At 39.0% G+C, this 16,470-nt stretch overlaps 1 protein-coding gene across 1 annotated transcript; it reads left to right on the top strand.

The window, feature by feature from the left end:
• The first annotated feature begins 447 nt into the window (after positions 1-447).
• Positions 448-16,167, top strand: LOC310709681 (calreticulin-like). Its single transcript, XM_083509691.1, has 9 exons — positions 448-712; positions 2,962-3,063; positions 4,399-4,602; positions 5,755-5,849; positions 7,097-7,306; positions 8,365-8,478; positions 10,198-10,341; positions 12,472-12,564; positions 14,115-16,167. The coding sequence occupies exons 1-9, from the start codon at positions 562-564 to the stop codon at positions 14,247-14,249; spliced, it is 1,248 nt and encodes a 415-aa protein (XP_083365817.1). The 5' UTR covers positions 448-561; the 3' UTR covers positions 14,250-16,167.
• The last annotated feature ends 303 nt before the right edge of the window (positions 16,168-16,470 follow it).

The raw sequence follows: 16,470 nt of genomic DNA, 5'->3' as shown, positions 1-16,470 counted from the left end.
GCAAGCCCATAGGGAAATTCATCTTGCGGAACGACTCAAAAAACGGAAAACTCTTTCATCTTGCGCGTTTTTCGTCTTGCGAGGTACCACTGTACAGTATATTTACTTACAAAAACAAGGTGAGCTATTATAATGTACTGAATTCTAAAAAGTTCTGCTTGCTACGTTCTCAAATATATTTCAAATGGCAGAATGCTAACAATACTTTCAAAGAGTAGTCGAGTAGGAAGGCAATACACTTGCTGGGTGTGAATTGATCTGAATTAGATCCAGACACCTGTGTCTTCAGAATCCATTTCCTTTGAGACATTCCAGGGAGTTTCTGTGCTAGCGCAATTGCGTGGTCCCTTCTGATTGGTCCTTGTAGCTCAATTATTCATGGATTCTAACCAGTGGAAAAGACCCTTCTGTTCAGTATGATTATCAGTGTGATGACTGTTGTGGTTGTAGATTAGGAGAAGTGGGACAATATTTCAGAGGGGGTGTTACTATAGTCCTCTTAGTGCAATTTAAAGAAGCCTCCTACCATTTTCAGAACTCTAAGTTCCTGTGAAACCAGTAATGCAGCTGATTTACTTAGGGACCTTCTTGATAGGACTGGTATTTGGGGAACAAACTGACAATGACAATGATGATAGCCCTTCTACTATGTTAGAGACACCACAGCATACAATAATAAAGGAGTATTTTAGGGAAGAGTTTGATGATGAAGGTAAGTGATACTTTGCTGTTTCTCTGTTCTGGAAGGAAACGGTTGACTTCCAAATCTTCTTTCATTTATGTAGCCTTACTCTAAAGAGTTGCATTCTTGTTTGATTTCATTTTTTTTACTGTTTAATAATAAAATTAATTGATAAAACACTATTAAATATCTATTTTGTATGGTATCCCTTCTACTAAGCTATCAGTACATTCAGTACCACTACAGAAAAAAAATAAAGAATAGAAGCATGAAAGAGAAGACTGACCTTTTGCAATTTTCCCCCTAGTTTAGGAAAACTAATAATTAAAAGCAGTTGTCTTGCAAATATTGTGAGGCTGCTGTCCTGTTCTGCTGTCCTACCTGGCAATATGTCTCACTGAATTCAGTGGCCGTTACATCTGAGTAGACATGCATAGGATTTCACTGTGAGTGATGCATGGAAGGAACAGAGATAAACCAGTTGAACATGAGGAGTCAGTCCTGATGCATTTGGAATCCTAGAGCACAGCTAATTTATAAAAGGATGCATCCAAAGTTAATAGTTTCATCTGTTTAAATATAAAGAAAAGGTAACCCAGATAGAAATAGTTTTTACTGTCTATTCTGAAACATTCAGAAGCAACTGATGTCCTGATATAGTATAGTGTGTTTCCCTGCATAAAAGATTGCACAGCTTTAAAAATCTGTGCTATGTATCCTAATTTCAATATCTTTCAATATGTCTTCTTAAGAACTCCTAAGCAGACTGCAATTTTATTTATAGTGCTGCTCTATATGGAGCTAAAGGCAAATGCATTCACAATACTAGGTTTCTGGGTTTGGTTAAAAGTTTGATTCTGGTTAATCATTCTTGAAGGTTTTTAGGGCTGTGTCCTAGGAAGAGAGAGTATATTACATGTCCTCATCTACCTCCCATACAATTTCCTCCCTTCTTCCAATTTCTTATTTCTATCCCATGGGAAGATCAGTACAGGTGTTATTATCATTTATTATTGTGCCTGTTTGTACCCTTTCTTTAGAAGACATACTAAATGACGCCAGTCTTGTACTGAAAGTCCATTTCAAAATGGCTTGAAAATTAATTGAATCTGGTTTATATTACATTTGTTTGAATTTTGAGCCCTATCTTCAGTGTTATAAACATGACATAAACCAGGCAAATCACAAACATGATTCAACATGTAGTGAATGGTCTCTTGGGATCATTGAGCAGTTTTCTCTAGCTCCAGATGGAGTTAAATATAGGCTTTTGTGATATTCAGCTAAGCATTCTTGAGTAAAATACTTTTTGTAGAGTTGTTTTTAACCAAATGTAATTCAAGATATATCAAGAATGCCTTTTTAGGTTTGCTGCCAGGTTTTATGCCTATGATGAAGGTTTCATCACTTGAATGATCTTTTAAGAAAGACGTAGGTGCTCTAGTATGAGTGCTCTAGTATTATTCCTTGTCAGTGGCCACATTCAAATCTCACTCTAAACCACAGTATAGTATGATGAGACTGAGCAATGGTTTGCCTCTGATACATATGCTCTTTCCCTCCCTTTTCTTCCTCTGGCACAATAGCACAAGGGAAAGTTCAGAATCTGTTTGCTTCTGCTTTTGCTTAACCACAGCTTGTTGTGTTATGCAGATTGAAAAAATGTGGTTAATGCTTTGTTTTGTTGGTTTAAAACAACTCTCCTTCAAATGATGAAGTTATTTTGTTGTTGGTTTAAACAAACCATAGTTAACATTGACCACGGTTCAGGGTTTGGATTAAATATCTGGAAAATTACTGCTTGTTATATGGCTGTTAAGTCCATGTGTTGTGTAGCCATGAGTTAATTTGTATAGTACAGTGGTACCTCGGGTTAAGAACTTAATTTGTTCTGGAGGTCCGTTCTTAACCTGAAACTGTTCTTAACCTAAAGCACCACTTTAGCTAATGGGGCCTCCTGCTGCCGCTGCGCTGCCACTGCATGATTTCTGTTCTCATCCTGAAGCAAAGTTCTTAACCTGAGGTACTATTTCTGGGTGGGGAGTGGCTGGGGAAACCCAGCCAGATGGGTGGGGTACAAATAATAAATTATTATTATTATTATTATTATTATTATTATTATTATTATTATGGGTTAGCGGAGTCTGTAACCTGAAGCATCTGTAACCCGAGGTGCCACTGTATATCCTAAAATATTCATTCTATTTTACATAATGTGAAATAATTGTTGCATGTTATTGTTTTGCTATACCTCATTGCTACTTCTTTTGCTTTTTCAGATGAATGGGAGAAACGATGGGTTCAATCTAAACATAGATCTGATTATGGTAAATTTCGTGTCGCATCAGGAAGGTTTTATGGAGATAGAGACAAAGATAAAGGTAAAATAATGCATTCTCCCATCCCCCAGGTTGTGAAAAATGAGATTTGTGACTGAATGCATGCCCTCATTCACTTTTATTCCATTATTGACACAATATTGGCTAGTATCAAAACATCTACATAACTGTCTACAAAACATCTACATAAGTAGTGGTGGGCTAGAGAGCAGGGTTTCTGCATCTGAGCAAATTTGTGTCAGTGCAACTAGATCCTACAAGTAATGTGATCCCACACATTTAGCTGTTTAAAAGTCAAACCAGCACTTTAAATTGAGCCCATAAACAGTCAGTCAATGTAATTGGTGTAGAATGAGTGTAACATGATCCAATATGCCCAAATCAAATGAGATCCTGGTAGCTGCGTTCTATACCAGTTGGATTTTCTGGGCCACATGTAAAGGCAGATCTATAGAGAGAGCATTACAGTGGCCTAGTCCGGATGTAACCAGTGAGTGTGTTACTTTTTTCCTAAGATAGGGTCAAGTTAAAATGACAAAAGGCACTCCTAGCCACCTGTGCTAGTAAAGATGATAAATTGGATCCCTGTAGATTTAAGGCAGGAGTGGGGAACTGGATCTGACCAGTAGGAGGCTACCCACCAGTTGTTTCCCTGACATTGTTAAAAGAAGAAGCTGATCAGTAGTTAGAGCAACCACTTTTGAAGAAGCTCTTTCAGTGACTGTCAGCTGATTGGAGCTGGGAGCATGCCTTCAAAGAGACTGTTTATTGGTGGTTATAGGGAGTCCCTTCAAAGTCTCTGCAGGGGGGGGGGGGAATGCTCCTAAAAACAGCATTTTCCCCTCTACCTAGAAAGTGACATGGGTTTAAAGCACTTCTTCCAGTGCTCTGAATTCACACTGCTTCCTCTGGGGGGGATGGGAAGCATGCTATTGCAGCGAATGCCATCTGATTGTTGGGACTGACTGCACTTTGAAGCTCCAATGATCAGCTGATTGTCAGCTGCACAGGGCTTTCTGTTCAAGCACCAACAATCAGTGGTTATAGGTGCTTGAACTTTTGTTTTCCCTTTTTCCAGACATCTCCATTTTCTCTTTGTTTATTTCCCGATTGATGTACAGGCTCTGTAAATTGTTTCTTGACTAATATTTATGCAAGTTTCTAACTTCCCAGAGTAATCAACAGTGGTATTTTGTATATTGGTGGTCTTCTCTTGTTAACAGTATAACTGGCAAGAGGTTATTTAATATTCGTATCCTACATAACGCTAGACAGTCTTTGCGGTTATATTATTATAACCATAGTAAGGACAGGATTTTGTGAAAGTACAATAAGTTGTTTAAACCATAGTTCTAGATCTTTGATTTAATTTTACAGGTCTGAAGGCAACTGAAGACACTAAGTATTATGCAGTGTCAGCAAGGTTTCCGCCCTTCAACAATGAAGGTCAGACGTTAGTGCTTCAGTATACAGTAAAATATGACCAACATGTCGATTGTGGTGGTGCCTATGTTAAACTTTATTCTGCAGACCTGGTTCAAGAGGTTATGAATGAAGATTCTGAATATTATATTATGTTTGGTAAGTTCTCAACATATCTTATTAGTCAGCAGTCAAAGCATGTCCATTTTTACAGTGCAAGCCAAGAGAGAATTGGGCTTAGCACTATAAGGAAATTTCTGTTTTCATATTTTTTGAGTCTACATCACTGTATATATCAGTGAGAATCAGTGGCTGCACACAATTCTGTGCCATGACTTATGGTTTAGTCAACTATCTGGTGCAGAAAGCTCAAGAGCGCCTACCATACTCTTCCAGTAGTCAAATGAGGAAACACACAACAGAGCAGTTGGCTTATCATTACACTTGAATCAGCTCTTCTGGTTTGTTTTTCTCCAGAAAACCAAAATGTGAAGCCAAGTTCTTGACTTCCCAAACATTGTTTATTTGGAGAGAAAAACCCCAAGAATTGGTTTGGGGATAATGTTAAGCTCAATGGTTTGTTTCCCCACTCAACTAAGGAAGAAGCAGAGTGGGAGCACATGGGATGCATGCACCAGCATGCACCTTGTGCACTGGTTAGCTTACTAAACCATAATTAATAGCTCAGTATTATGAGCAAACACAGCCAGTTTTTGCTTCCTTATGTTTTGCAAAGTATATTCAATGAGCTGACAACAAGGTTGCTGGATCAGGGTGAAGTCTTCCAGGGAGCTTACAAGCAGGGCATGAAGTCAACAGCTCGCCTCTGCTGCCCCATTGTATGATGCCAGCATTTGATATTGTCTCTGAAGATTTAATTTAGCTATACACAGCATTAGACCATGAACATAAATCTGAACTTTTTAAAAGCTACTGAAAGTAGTAGCTATCAACCCTTTTGACATCTTTTTTTTAAACTTGCTGGCAATCAATGTGTCTAACACTTTGCTTATTACTTACAGTTTTTGAAAACTGCTCTTTCATCTCCCATGTATGTTATCTTGAGAATTAGAAGTAGTGGGATTAAAATGGTTTTAAAATATTAAAATGATGGTTGCAAGGGACAGGAAGTAAGTAAGTCACCTTCCACGTTTGGAGAAGAAGAAGAAGAAGAAGAAGAAGAAGAAGAAAGTACTAGTAACAGCAATTTCTAAATCAGTGGTCAAACTATCATTAACTGACTTATATTTGTGCAGGTGGAATTCTAATCCAAGTCAATTGGGTTTTTAGAGCACTGTTGTTTTCTCCTAGGTCCAGATATATGTGGAGAAGACAAAAAGATAGTGCAGGTTATCTTCAACTATAAAGATGATTATTACTTGATCAAAAAAAACATCACATGCGAGGTATGATCAGTATTTTTTTGGTATCTGAGAAGCATTGTTGATTCTAAACTTTGTTGCTAGTTTTCCTCTACTAATTGCATTTTTTGTATCTTTCTGTCTTGCTAAAATTCTACTTTCCACACACAAGCAACAGTGAAAAACCCATACAGTGGTGCCTCGCAAGACGGAATTAATCCGTTCCGCGAGTCTCTTCGTCTTGCGGCTTTTTCGTCTTGCGAAGCACGGCTATTAGCGGCTTAGTGGCTATTAACGGCTTAGCGGCTTTAAGAAAAAGGAAACAAACTCGCAAGAACTCGCAAGACGTTTCGCAAGAACTCGCAAGAACTCGCAAGCCCATAGGGAAATTCGTCTTGCGGAACGACTCAAAAAACAGAAAACTCTTTCGTCTTGCGCGTTTTTCGCCTTGCGAGGCATTCGTCTTGCGAGGTACCACTGTAGCTGAGGTCTGGGTCAAGTAGTGTTTTTGAAACTAATAGTAACATATATTACAATTATGTTGGCGAGTAAGGGATAGTTTAACTATGGTTTAATGTTAATGAAAAGTGCTAGTGCATGCTGCTCAAAAAGTCCTCAACTGATTCACCGCAACTCATTCACTGTTGCTCCTGACCACACTGCACCAGGACCAACAAGCTACAAGCATTGGCATGTTATATTATCTAAATCAAGATTGTAGTTTGTTTGGAGAGAACATGAGCAGCAGGTTTGTTTCAGGGAAATCAACTACAAGTCTGGATTTCACATTCCATTTCTTTTCTTGATATGTATTGTTACTGGGACCATGCAAGCATGCTGGAGCTTTGTTCTGCTTTGCTCTTCCCTGGACTGAGTGTGGTGCAGCAACTAAGCCAAAGTTTTGCTTAATGTGTCCTCTGAACCCAGGATCATGGTTAAGCTCTGAACCCAGTATCATGGTTAAGTTGTAGCCAAGAACAAACATTGGCTGATGGGCACCAATCATTATGGTTGCCACTCTTGCATCCTAGGCACCATTTACATTTGACACACAACCCAAGAAGCAAGGGAAATAGCTCTCACCAACCAATAATAAGTACCATGGCATGTCCTCAATTTTCTAGCCTCCAAACTCTTCAAGCAGTGATTGAGTAGATAATCAGTATGCCAATTTTTTTCATTTAGTTTATATTCTGTTGCAACATTTAACAGGAAAAACCAGCAGTCAGTTTGGAATATGAGAAAAGAACTCTCTACTTATGTAATAATCTTCATTATTTTTCTTTTTCGAGACCGATGACTTTACCCATCTCTACACTTTGATACTACGTCCAGATTTAACATATGAAGTGAAAGTTGATAATTATGTTGCTGAGGCTGGCTATCTAGAAGATGACTGGGACTTCCTTCCTCCAAGGAAGATAGTTGATCATGAAATGGCAAAACCTGACTACTGGGATGAAAGGGAGCTTATTGAAGATCCCATGGACAAGAAACCAGATGTAAAGTTTCAGTATAATGGTTTCTCTTTCTATATAGATATATATGTACATTAAAGCTGTCTACTTCCCCAGTTGCATTCTGTCCACTGACCATCTCTTGTTGTCTCAGTTGAAGTCAGTGGGTGTTGCAGCTGTGCTTATAATTCTATGATTTGCTCCAACAACAGTCTGATATCCATCATTCCCTTTCTATTATTTCTATTATTAAATAATTCTTACTTCAGTCAATTTCACAATGGTAGCTAATTATTACTTCCATTTAGCAAATGGAGGAGCTGAGGCAATATATGATCATTTACTTGCCTGGGGCTGAGTTGGGTTAAACTCTAAAATCAATTCTGCATCTCAGTGACATTTGTCTTCGCCTTTACAGACAAATGTCTGCACCCAAGCAAACATTTATACATTCTTTATACACAAAGCAGCATATGTCACTTTTGCCAGGACTTCTTACTTCACCTGACCAGATGAGGGCATAGATGGCAAATACCCAGTCTCATAGATAGTTCCCCATTCTGGACTCAAAGCCCAGCACCTCAAGCCCACAGATAACATCAAAACAAGCCAATTAACTTATATCAAAGGAAGTGAGTATGAACATACATGAGCTCATTGTTACATCAACTACCAATTAATTGTGGGGTTATATTGACTACCAAGATGGTGTTTGCAGTGCTTCTAGAACAGTTCACCTTTGGTTCAACACAAAGTTCAATACAGTATATGTCTATCACGGGATTAATAAAAACAAATTTCCATGCCTGGTAGTAGTTGCAGTGCATTTTGTTGAATGCCACAGAACCTAAAAGCTTGTTAAGTGTGGTAACATATGAAATGCTAGATGATAACAGAAAACAATATAATAACCAATACTTATTTTTATGTATTTATTTACATTTATATTTTGCTACTTTTCCAACACGGAACTCAACTTACTAATCGGTCAATGTGATATTAAATGAGCAAGCATTTTAATAAACTGTCAGGATTGTCTTGCTGCTAAAATACATGTTTGAGAAAACAATCTTTATTGATTATATGAATGCATACTGTTTTAGGATTGGGATCAGCCAGAAAGAATTCCTGACCCAAATGTCACGAAGCCAGATGACTGGGATGAAGAAATGGATGGAGAGTGGGCACCACCATCGGTTCCAAACCCGGAGTACAGAGTAAGCTTGGTATAGGTCTGCATAATAATAAATGCAGAGACTTAGATAGTAAACAGTAGGGGTCGTATACCCAGAGTAGAGCCATTTAAATGGATAGATTTAAGTTAGTAAGTCCATTGAATTCAGTAAGTCTCTGAGTATGACTTAGTCCAGGGATTGTCTACCTGGTGCCAAGTTTGTTTCCCTTGAGCATCTTTGGTTTTTGGTTTTGTTTTCAAAAAATAGGCATTTCCTTTACCCATGGAGGAACTTTTCTAACGGGTGGGGTTTCTCAGTGATATTCTGTGTTGAGAGAGATGTATTTTTTTGGGGGGGGGGAGTCACACATATGGCATTTGTGTGAGGTCCAGGGGTGAGGGAGCAGCAGTGACTGCACTCTCTAATCTTGTCTTATGCCATACCCCCATAGCAGCCATTTTGTAACAGGCACCCACAGCACTTCCTCAGAATTCAAAGTGTGCCCACTGGTCCAAAAAGGTACCATGTTTAACCTGAGGCATTTTATCTTACTACCTACTCTCCTGTACAGTCTTCCTGAATCTACCTTCATCTGGCTTTCTCTGTATTTCTCAAGTCCCCCATCCTTAAATGCCATCTCTTGAACCAGTATCTCCCTTCAAGCAGCTATATCCCATCACTTACTAAGCCCTCAAATAGGTACTGCTTTCTCTGTTTTTCTTGCTGCTCTCTTTTTGACCCACTGGTTTGGATTCCTCTTTCTCTTTCTCTTTCTTTACCACTTCCAAGTAGTTGCTGTCTCCAGTCTGCTTTTCATCCTCTCTACTGACTGTTGAAATCATTGTCTATGCTTTTCTTCCATTACCACAATTGTCACATAGTATTTTTAAGTCCTTGCAGAACTTTTACCCACCTTATATTATCAGTTTCAACCCTTTAGTTTTGTAGCTTTTAATTTTGCAGCTCAAATCCCTGGTTGTGTCTCCACTTTCACTGCTTTTTCCATCACTTCTTGCTTTCTCCATTCTATTCACACCTCATCAGCTCCCCCGCCCTCCTGTTTCCATTCCCGTCCCCCTCTCCCACTTGTATTCAGGGGCGTGTGGAGGGGGGCGGTCTGCCCCGGGTGCCACTCTGGGGGGGTGACAAGATGGCCCCTGCCTCCCCCCAACTGTAGAGCGGCCAAGGGCGTGTGCACTCCATATGGGCTGCTGCTCTCACGCACCATCCATACAGGCTGCTGCGCGTGCAAACGTACAGCCGCATCCCGTGCGGTCGTCACACATGTGCAGTCCATACAGGATGCTGCACATGCACACTCCGTACAGGCTGCCCCACCCCAGCTGCTGGAGAGGGTTCCTCCGCCACTGCTTGTATTATCTTCAAATTAAGACAAAATCTGTAGCTAGACTCCAACTCCCATAAGCCCCAGCCAACATAGTATGGAAGGGATGTTGAAAAGTGGGAAACCAACAACATATGGACGGCTACTTCCCCATCCTAGTGAAATCATTGTTAAAGTACAAGTCAATGGTATATAATTGGTTTTACTTATTGTAAAATAAAGCTTCTGTTGGCATTATCACTATGAAAGGCCCACACTCAAAACTGTAAATAATGTGTCAGTACGTATTTAGCAAATGATGATAATACATTCCATATTGTCATTTTTCTTTCGCTAGACTTAGCAAATATTTATTTTGACTAAATTGGGTTTGGGGGGAAATAAACTTCAAGCTTGTCTCAATTGTTCTTTTTTAGGGAATTTGGAAGCCCCGTATAATCAAAAATCCCAATTATAATGGCATATGGGTTCAGCCATTAGTTGATAATCCAGAATACACACCTGATCCTAATCTTTACAAGTATTTCAACATCAGTGTCATTGGTTTAGAAATTTTACAGGTATGTATTTTATAGAGTTTTCAGAAATAATTCCTTAACTGGAAAGATAATTCTTATTACAGAGTCTAGTTGTATTCTGTACCATTATGAGGGAAAAGCTGTCCAATTTTCTAATTTGAATCATTCACAGGAGAAAAATAGCATTAGCAGCCCATTCATTTTGAAAATATGATATACAGTGGTACCTCAGTTTACAAACTTAATCCGTTCCAGAAGTCCGTTCTTAAACCGAAACCATTCTTAAACTGAGGTGCGCTTTCGCTAATGAGGCCTCCTGACGCCGGTGCACTTCCACCATTCGGATTCCGTTCTTAGACCGAGGTAAAGTTCATAAACCGGGACACTACTTCCGGTTTTAAACCGAATCGTTCTTAAACAGGACTGTTCTTAAACCGAGGTACCACTGTGTTGTGTTTCCCATTTGCAGCATTTGCAATTAATTCAAACGGCTGCATGGTCATCTAGAGAATCAGCTTCAGTGGTGATCTTCACACCATGTACTCTGGAGTAGGATTATTGTGGAGTAGATAATTTGAGAAGAATGGCCTCTGATATTAGAAGATTATGATATAGCTGAATTGATGGAATGACAAACCTGTGTACTGGCTTTGAGTATGAACGCAATGTTAAATCTGAATTTATTAGAATAGGAGCACGCTAAATTGGTAGACGCAGTGGAACTTGCTTTTGACTTACATGTATATTGTTGAAATGTGGGGCTTTTAATGCAAAGCCTGTGACATCTGCAATCTGAGAATCATTTTTCATTACAGTGGTACCTCTGGTTACGAACTTAATTCGTTCTGGAGGTCCATTCTTAACCTGAAACTGTTCTTAACCTGAGGTACCACTTCAGCTAATGGGGCCTCCCGCTGCCACCGCCGCGCGATTTCTGTTCTCATCCTGAGGTAAAGTTCTTAACCCGAGGTACTACTTCTGGGTTAGCGGAGTCTGTAACCTGAAGCGTATGTAACCTGAAGCGTATGTAACCCGAGGTACCACTGTAAAAGGCTCCAGATACCGTAACTAGATAAGCCTTCCTGATACAGGGAAACAGAACCATTTTGAATCTGGCTTCTAGTCTTCAGAAAACGAGACAGTTTCCTAAAGAAGAAATGGGGGCAATCACCTAATTCCGTACCCTTTGCATGTCATGGTTGAATTCCAACCCGTTTTACCTAGTCCATGGCAAATAGAAATTGAATTTTTTTTTAAATCAAAATTCTACAGAATGAAAACATAAACACAGCAGAATAAATATAAACTTAATATAGATATGAAGCAACAGCTTTGGGACTGTATATATTTGCTTTTATCACAAAATGCTACATTTCTGGTTGAAGGAATTGGTTACTATGTTATGCATGTGTGAGCTAGGAAGTTTTCCTCAAAATAACAATGAAGTATTATATAGGCACTCTGCCATTTTCTATTGCTTGTTCATATTTTATATTATTTTAGTATACAGCAGGAAATAATATTTTATATTATTATTTTAGTATACAGAATGAAATAAATTATTTTAAATAAATAGATAGCCACTTAATACAGGTTTGAGAATAAAATAATGCAGCTTTGTACAATCTCACTTCTAGAAACCATGTATCACCCATTCTTGCAGCATTGTATTGTAGCTATAGGGCAGGATTCACATAACCAGCCCCGTCAGCAGAAGCCCTGCACAAGGACTTCAACTTGCGCAATGGGGTTCCCTCCTCCTCTCCCTGTCAGCCCCTTAAAATTGGATGGAAGAAGGTGAGGAAAACCCCCAGAACAGCATGTGGTGGGAGAAGAGAGGAGCTTTCTCTGTCTCACATTTAATTCCACCCACAGGTTTTGGGATTTTTTTGTATCACCTTTAATCATTGTATCCAATGTTGTACCCAATTTATATTGTGAGCTTTTTCTGGTGAAGCACCATTCTTGTTGGTATTAAATTCAGGCAGTGGTCATAACTCCATTACCTAATAATAAATGTATCTGAATTCAACAGGTCTTACTTCTGAGTACACATAGTTGGACTTCCATTATCACAAATATATATGGCTCACATATATGGTTCACAAATCTAGCTATATTGTGTTTACTTCAGTAACTCATTTTTCCCTTCTACCTTTTTAATTCCAACAGGGAAAGTCTGGCACAATCTTTGACAATTTTCTTATCACAAATGATGAACAATATGCTGAAGATGCTGGGAATGAAATGTGGGGTCCCACATTTGTAAGTAACGTAATCACCATACAAGAGTGGCTGCATTGAGATGGTGCAGAAGGGCTTTTGCTAGTATACCTGCACAGCTCCAGGTGTCCAGGCATTTGTATAATTTGTATAGTCTCGCCAGTACATTCTGCACTACCTGGTTCAAGACCAGGCTCAAGGACTTCCCCACATAGAGTATACTGCAGTTATCAAGTCTTGAGGTTACTTATGGACTCCTGTTATCATGATCCAGTTATTGTCATAGCTGGTGTACCAGACAAAGTTGGTAAAAGGCATTCCTAGCAGAGGTCACTTAGACCTCTAACCACAGATTTGTATCCAGGAATACCAGTACCTGGTTCTGATTGCTTTATGAAGCACCTGAGCCCTACTGCATTGGCAGAAGAATCCTCCTGTGAATTGATCCAGGCTGTTGGTTGCTGTTATCATTAGCTCACAAGAGAATTCCTCTAGCAATACAGTAAGGCTCAGATGCTTCATAAGGTAAAACAGGACCAGGATTCAATGGGGTATCTTTGCTGGTCTGAGGTACACCATCCTTGGGCCTGAAGGACTAAGGAAAATGTGGGTGAACAGGGGGTAAGTTGTAAAGCAAGCATAATTTGTGAGGGTACACAATATTCCATTACTATTCAAGAAATATGCCAAGTTCCTTATAGTCTGATCCTTACACATATCTGCTTGATACTATATCTTGTTAAGTTCAGTCAGTCTTGTTCGAGCAAGCTGTAATCCTGTGCACCCTTACCTAGAAGTAAATCTTGTTGAACATAGTAGGATTTACTTCTGTGTAAACATGAATAGAATTATTAGACTGCACATCCTGCAGAGTTTAGTTAACCATAACTAGCACTAACAGGATTCATAAAATCAATACTATATCTACTGTACATAATATTTTTATACATAGAAGTAGCCAGTAAAGAACTGTAGAAATGCATGCTTCCATTATTACAGTGTAAGAAACAAAACTGATGTAGTTCCAAACATATTAAGATCTGCTTGAAAAACACAAGCTTTAGGTGTTAAGGGAAGCTAGTTAAATTCTTTTGAAATTATGAAGAACTCACTGAAAACTAAGGAATAAATGTACAAATGTAGCTGTACAGATTGCACAAAAATAACAAAAAGCCCAGCAAGGTATATACAACACTAAAGAAAGTGACAAAAATATCTGAGGGTGAGAAAGTTTTCAGTGTTGCATCACGTCTGATTATTAGGAATTTTCATAGTGACTTTAGATTGGGGAAAAATACCTTCAGAGTTAAGGCTTGAACCTACATTTTCAGTTTGAGGCCCTCTTTCTCACTGACTCTTTGCCAAGAAGGAAAGGGAGGCAGATTTCAAAAACAAATCTCTTACGGAAACTTATAGAAGTAAATGTCTGCATTTCATATTCTGGCTGTGACATTTACATTTTTAAAAAATTGACTCGAGGTCTTAACACATGAAATACTATTGAATAAGTTATTTGCAGCTTATTTATATTAATATTTAACATGGTTTTTCATCTTGCCAACATGCTTTACAATTCTTGTTTGAATAAACAGGAGAGAGAATGGAAGAGAAGACAGGGACAAGATGTTGTGTATAAAAAAATTAATGAAAACGAGGAACCGAAAGGAAAAGAAGGCAAGAAAGAAAAAAGGAAGAAAAAAGATCGCAATGTTAAAGATGAGCTCTAATCAACCAAATTTTATTGCATAGTTACTGTAACTCATGGTGGAATTTTTTTCAACTTCTAATATTGTATTTATTTTCTAAATATCTGTTACTGAAACTGAAATGCAGTGGCAGTAAAAAGTTCTGACAACAATTGTTATGCTAATAAGTGTGGGTAATGGTGGTACAAGCAAAATGGTTGGGTCTCTTATTTAATTCCGGAGGGGACATTGACACATACAGAGACACATAGATGGATGCAACTCATGTACTGTGGGGATGTAGAAAATAGCAAAGAACCACTGGCTCAGTCAGAGGTCATATTCCTTGATACCTAAACTAGGGATAGATTGAAATGTCTATAACAGTTTACTACATCATTTGCAGGTGGCAATTTGATTGCTGAAATGGTTTTACAGGGAGGGAATTCCCACTGTGGTTGTGGGTGGCTGCTCAGCTTTCTAAAATAACTTTTTAAAACTCACCAACTTTTAGAAATTAAGCAAAATGGAAGCAAAGAAGGCCCGTTCTCATGGTAAGTTGACCCTCTATAACTACCAACCCCAAGTTAGCTAATTGTATTGTAGTGCCCCTTCTCTTTTTTTGGTTACAGGTTTCCCCTGACATCGCTTTTTTCTCCCTCCCCCCAAAGTCAGGCATATTGTAAAACAAATGGAGACTAGCTTTGCTGTAAACTAGGAATGTTGCATGGGCTGCTTTTTCCCACTTTCTCATTCATACATCTCCCCTGCCCTTCAATGGGTTCTGTAATTGTACTGTAGCATTGCTTCTGCACAAAGGAGACAGTGATATCCAACAGTTGAAACAAAATTCTGGCTGAAACTCTGCCCCTTTAAATCTCTACCTAACCTCTATTTTATACATGTTTTGGGTAGACAAGCTTAAAACATGCAGGTCTGCAGATATCAGGTGTAAATGGCACCTCACATGACCATCATAGTGATTCAACCATATACCATTATACTAATTCAACTACAATTTACAGCTGATAATTCACATGTGCACCTCTTACACACACTGAGGTTCCTGAACTATTGTGAATCGTTCCATTCTTTATAAGTTCCCACCACAAATGCACATGGAAGCATTATGTAGTCATATGGCACACTAAGAGGTGAGATAGTTGCCTGGATTTCCACCCAATATATTTCGAGTATGTAACTTTCCACTATCAATGTATAGCATAAGTAGGCAGTGACCACTGGACTGTGTAGGGTTCCTAGGTCACAGAAGCATGCCCAAGTTGTTCCTGTCTTCTGCCCATCCTCCTCCCTTAAAAAGATACTATGGTACAGTTGTACTTAACAAAACAGAAGGTTCAGAAGGGCTTCCTTCTCTCACAGTTGCTTCACTCCTCTGAGAAAAGTTACGTTGCCTCCACCTGTTCTGGTTCTCCCCGTCCTTACCCTTTGCAAAGAAAGAGTGGACACTTAAGCATTGAAGTTTTTTAATACTTAAATCAAGGTAAGGCACTTATGTGCTAAGTGCAGATTCATACCACAATAACTACATTGCATGGGGATTGAACTGCATAGGATTGCAGCTTGAATTAGTTAAAGGTGCCACATAGGCCTTAACAAAGGACCCCATCAATTTCCAGACCTATGGGAGAATATTCTACCCTCTCCCCACTTACTCACTTCTTTATTTTTTGCCAAGAATGTGGAATAAGGTATAGAGATACTAAGTGCACTAGGACCTGAGACACCAGGGTTAAAATCACCACTTGGCCATTAAAAACTCACTGTGTGACTTTGGGCCAGTCACTGTCAGACTAACCTACCTCACAGGGTGGTTGTGAGGATAACATGGGGAAATGAATGAATGCATGCCACCTTGAGCTCCTTGGAGGAAAGGTGGAATGGATATAAATGCAATACTGATAAATAAGGAATAATCATAATAAAAAGTCTACATCCAGCCTGCCTGTCCCTGATTTTGAATTGGAGGGTTGGGGTCAGGTCTTGAATCATGAAAATAAACCCAATTCAGAAATCAAAGAAAAAATAATCTGGGATACAACCAGGATATTCAGGCCTATAAACATTGGACCTTACATGTTAGGTCCTTGGCAAATCCAGTGTGTGGCTATCTGCTGGGACAGGCTTGCCTGAGTGAGGTGTGCAGGCAGTGACAATCCGTGCTCCCATATTAATATATAGGCTCTGCACACTGAGTTATCATCTGAACTATCCCAGGCACCCCTCTACTTTTTGTAATAGC

Source organism: Podarcis liolepis, assembly GCF_965112155.1.
Source record: "Podarcis liolepis genome assembly, chromosome: 6".
In the NCBI taxonomy this organism is placed as follows: Eukaryota; Metazoa; Chordata; class Lepidosauria; order Squamata; family Lacertidae; genus Podarcis; species Podarcis liolepis.
This window is presented reverse-complemented; position numbering and strand designations above follow the sequence as displayed.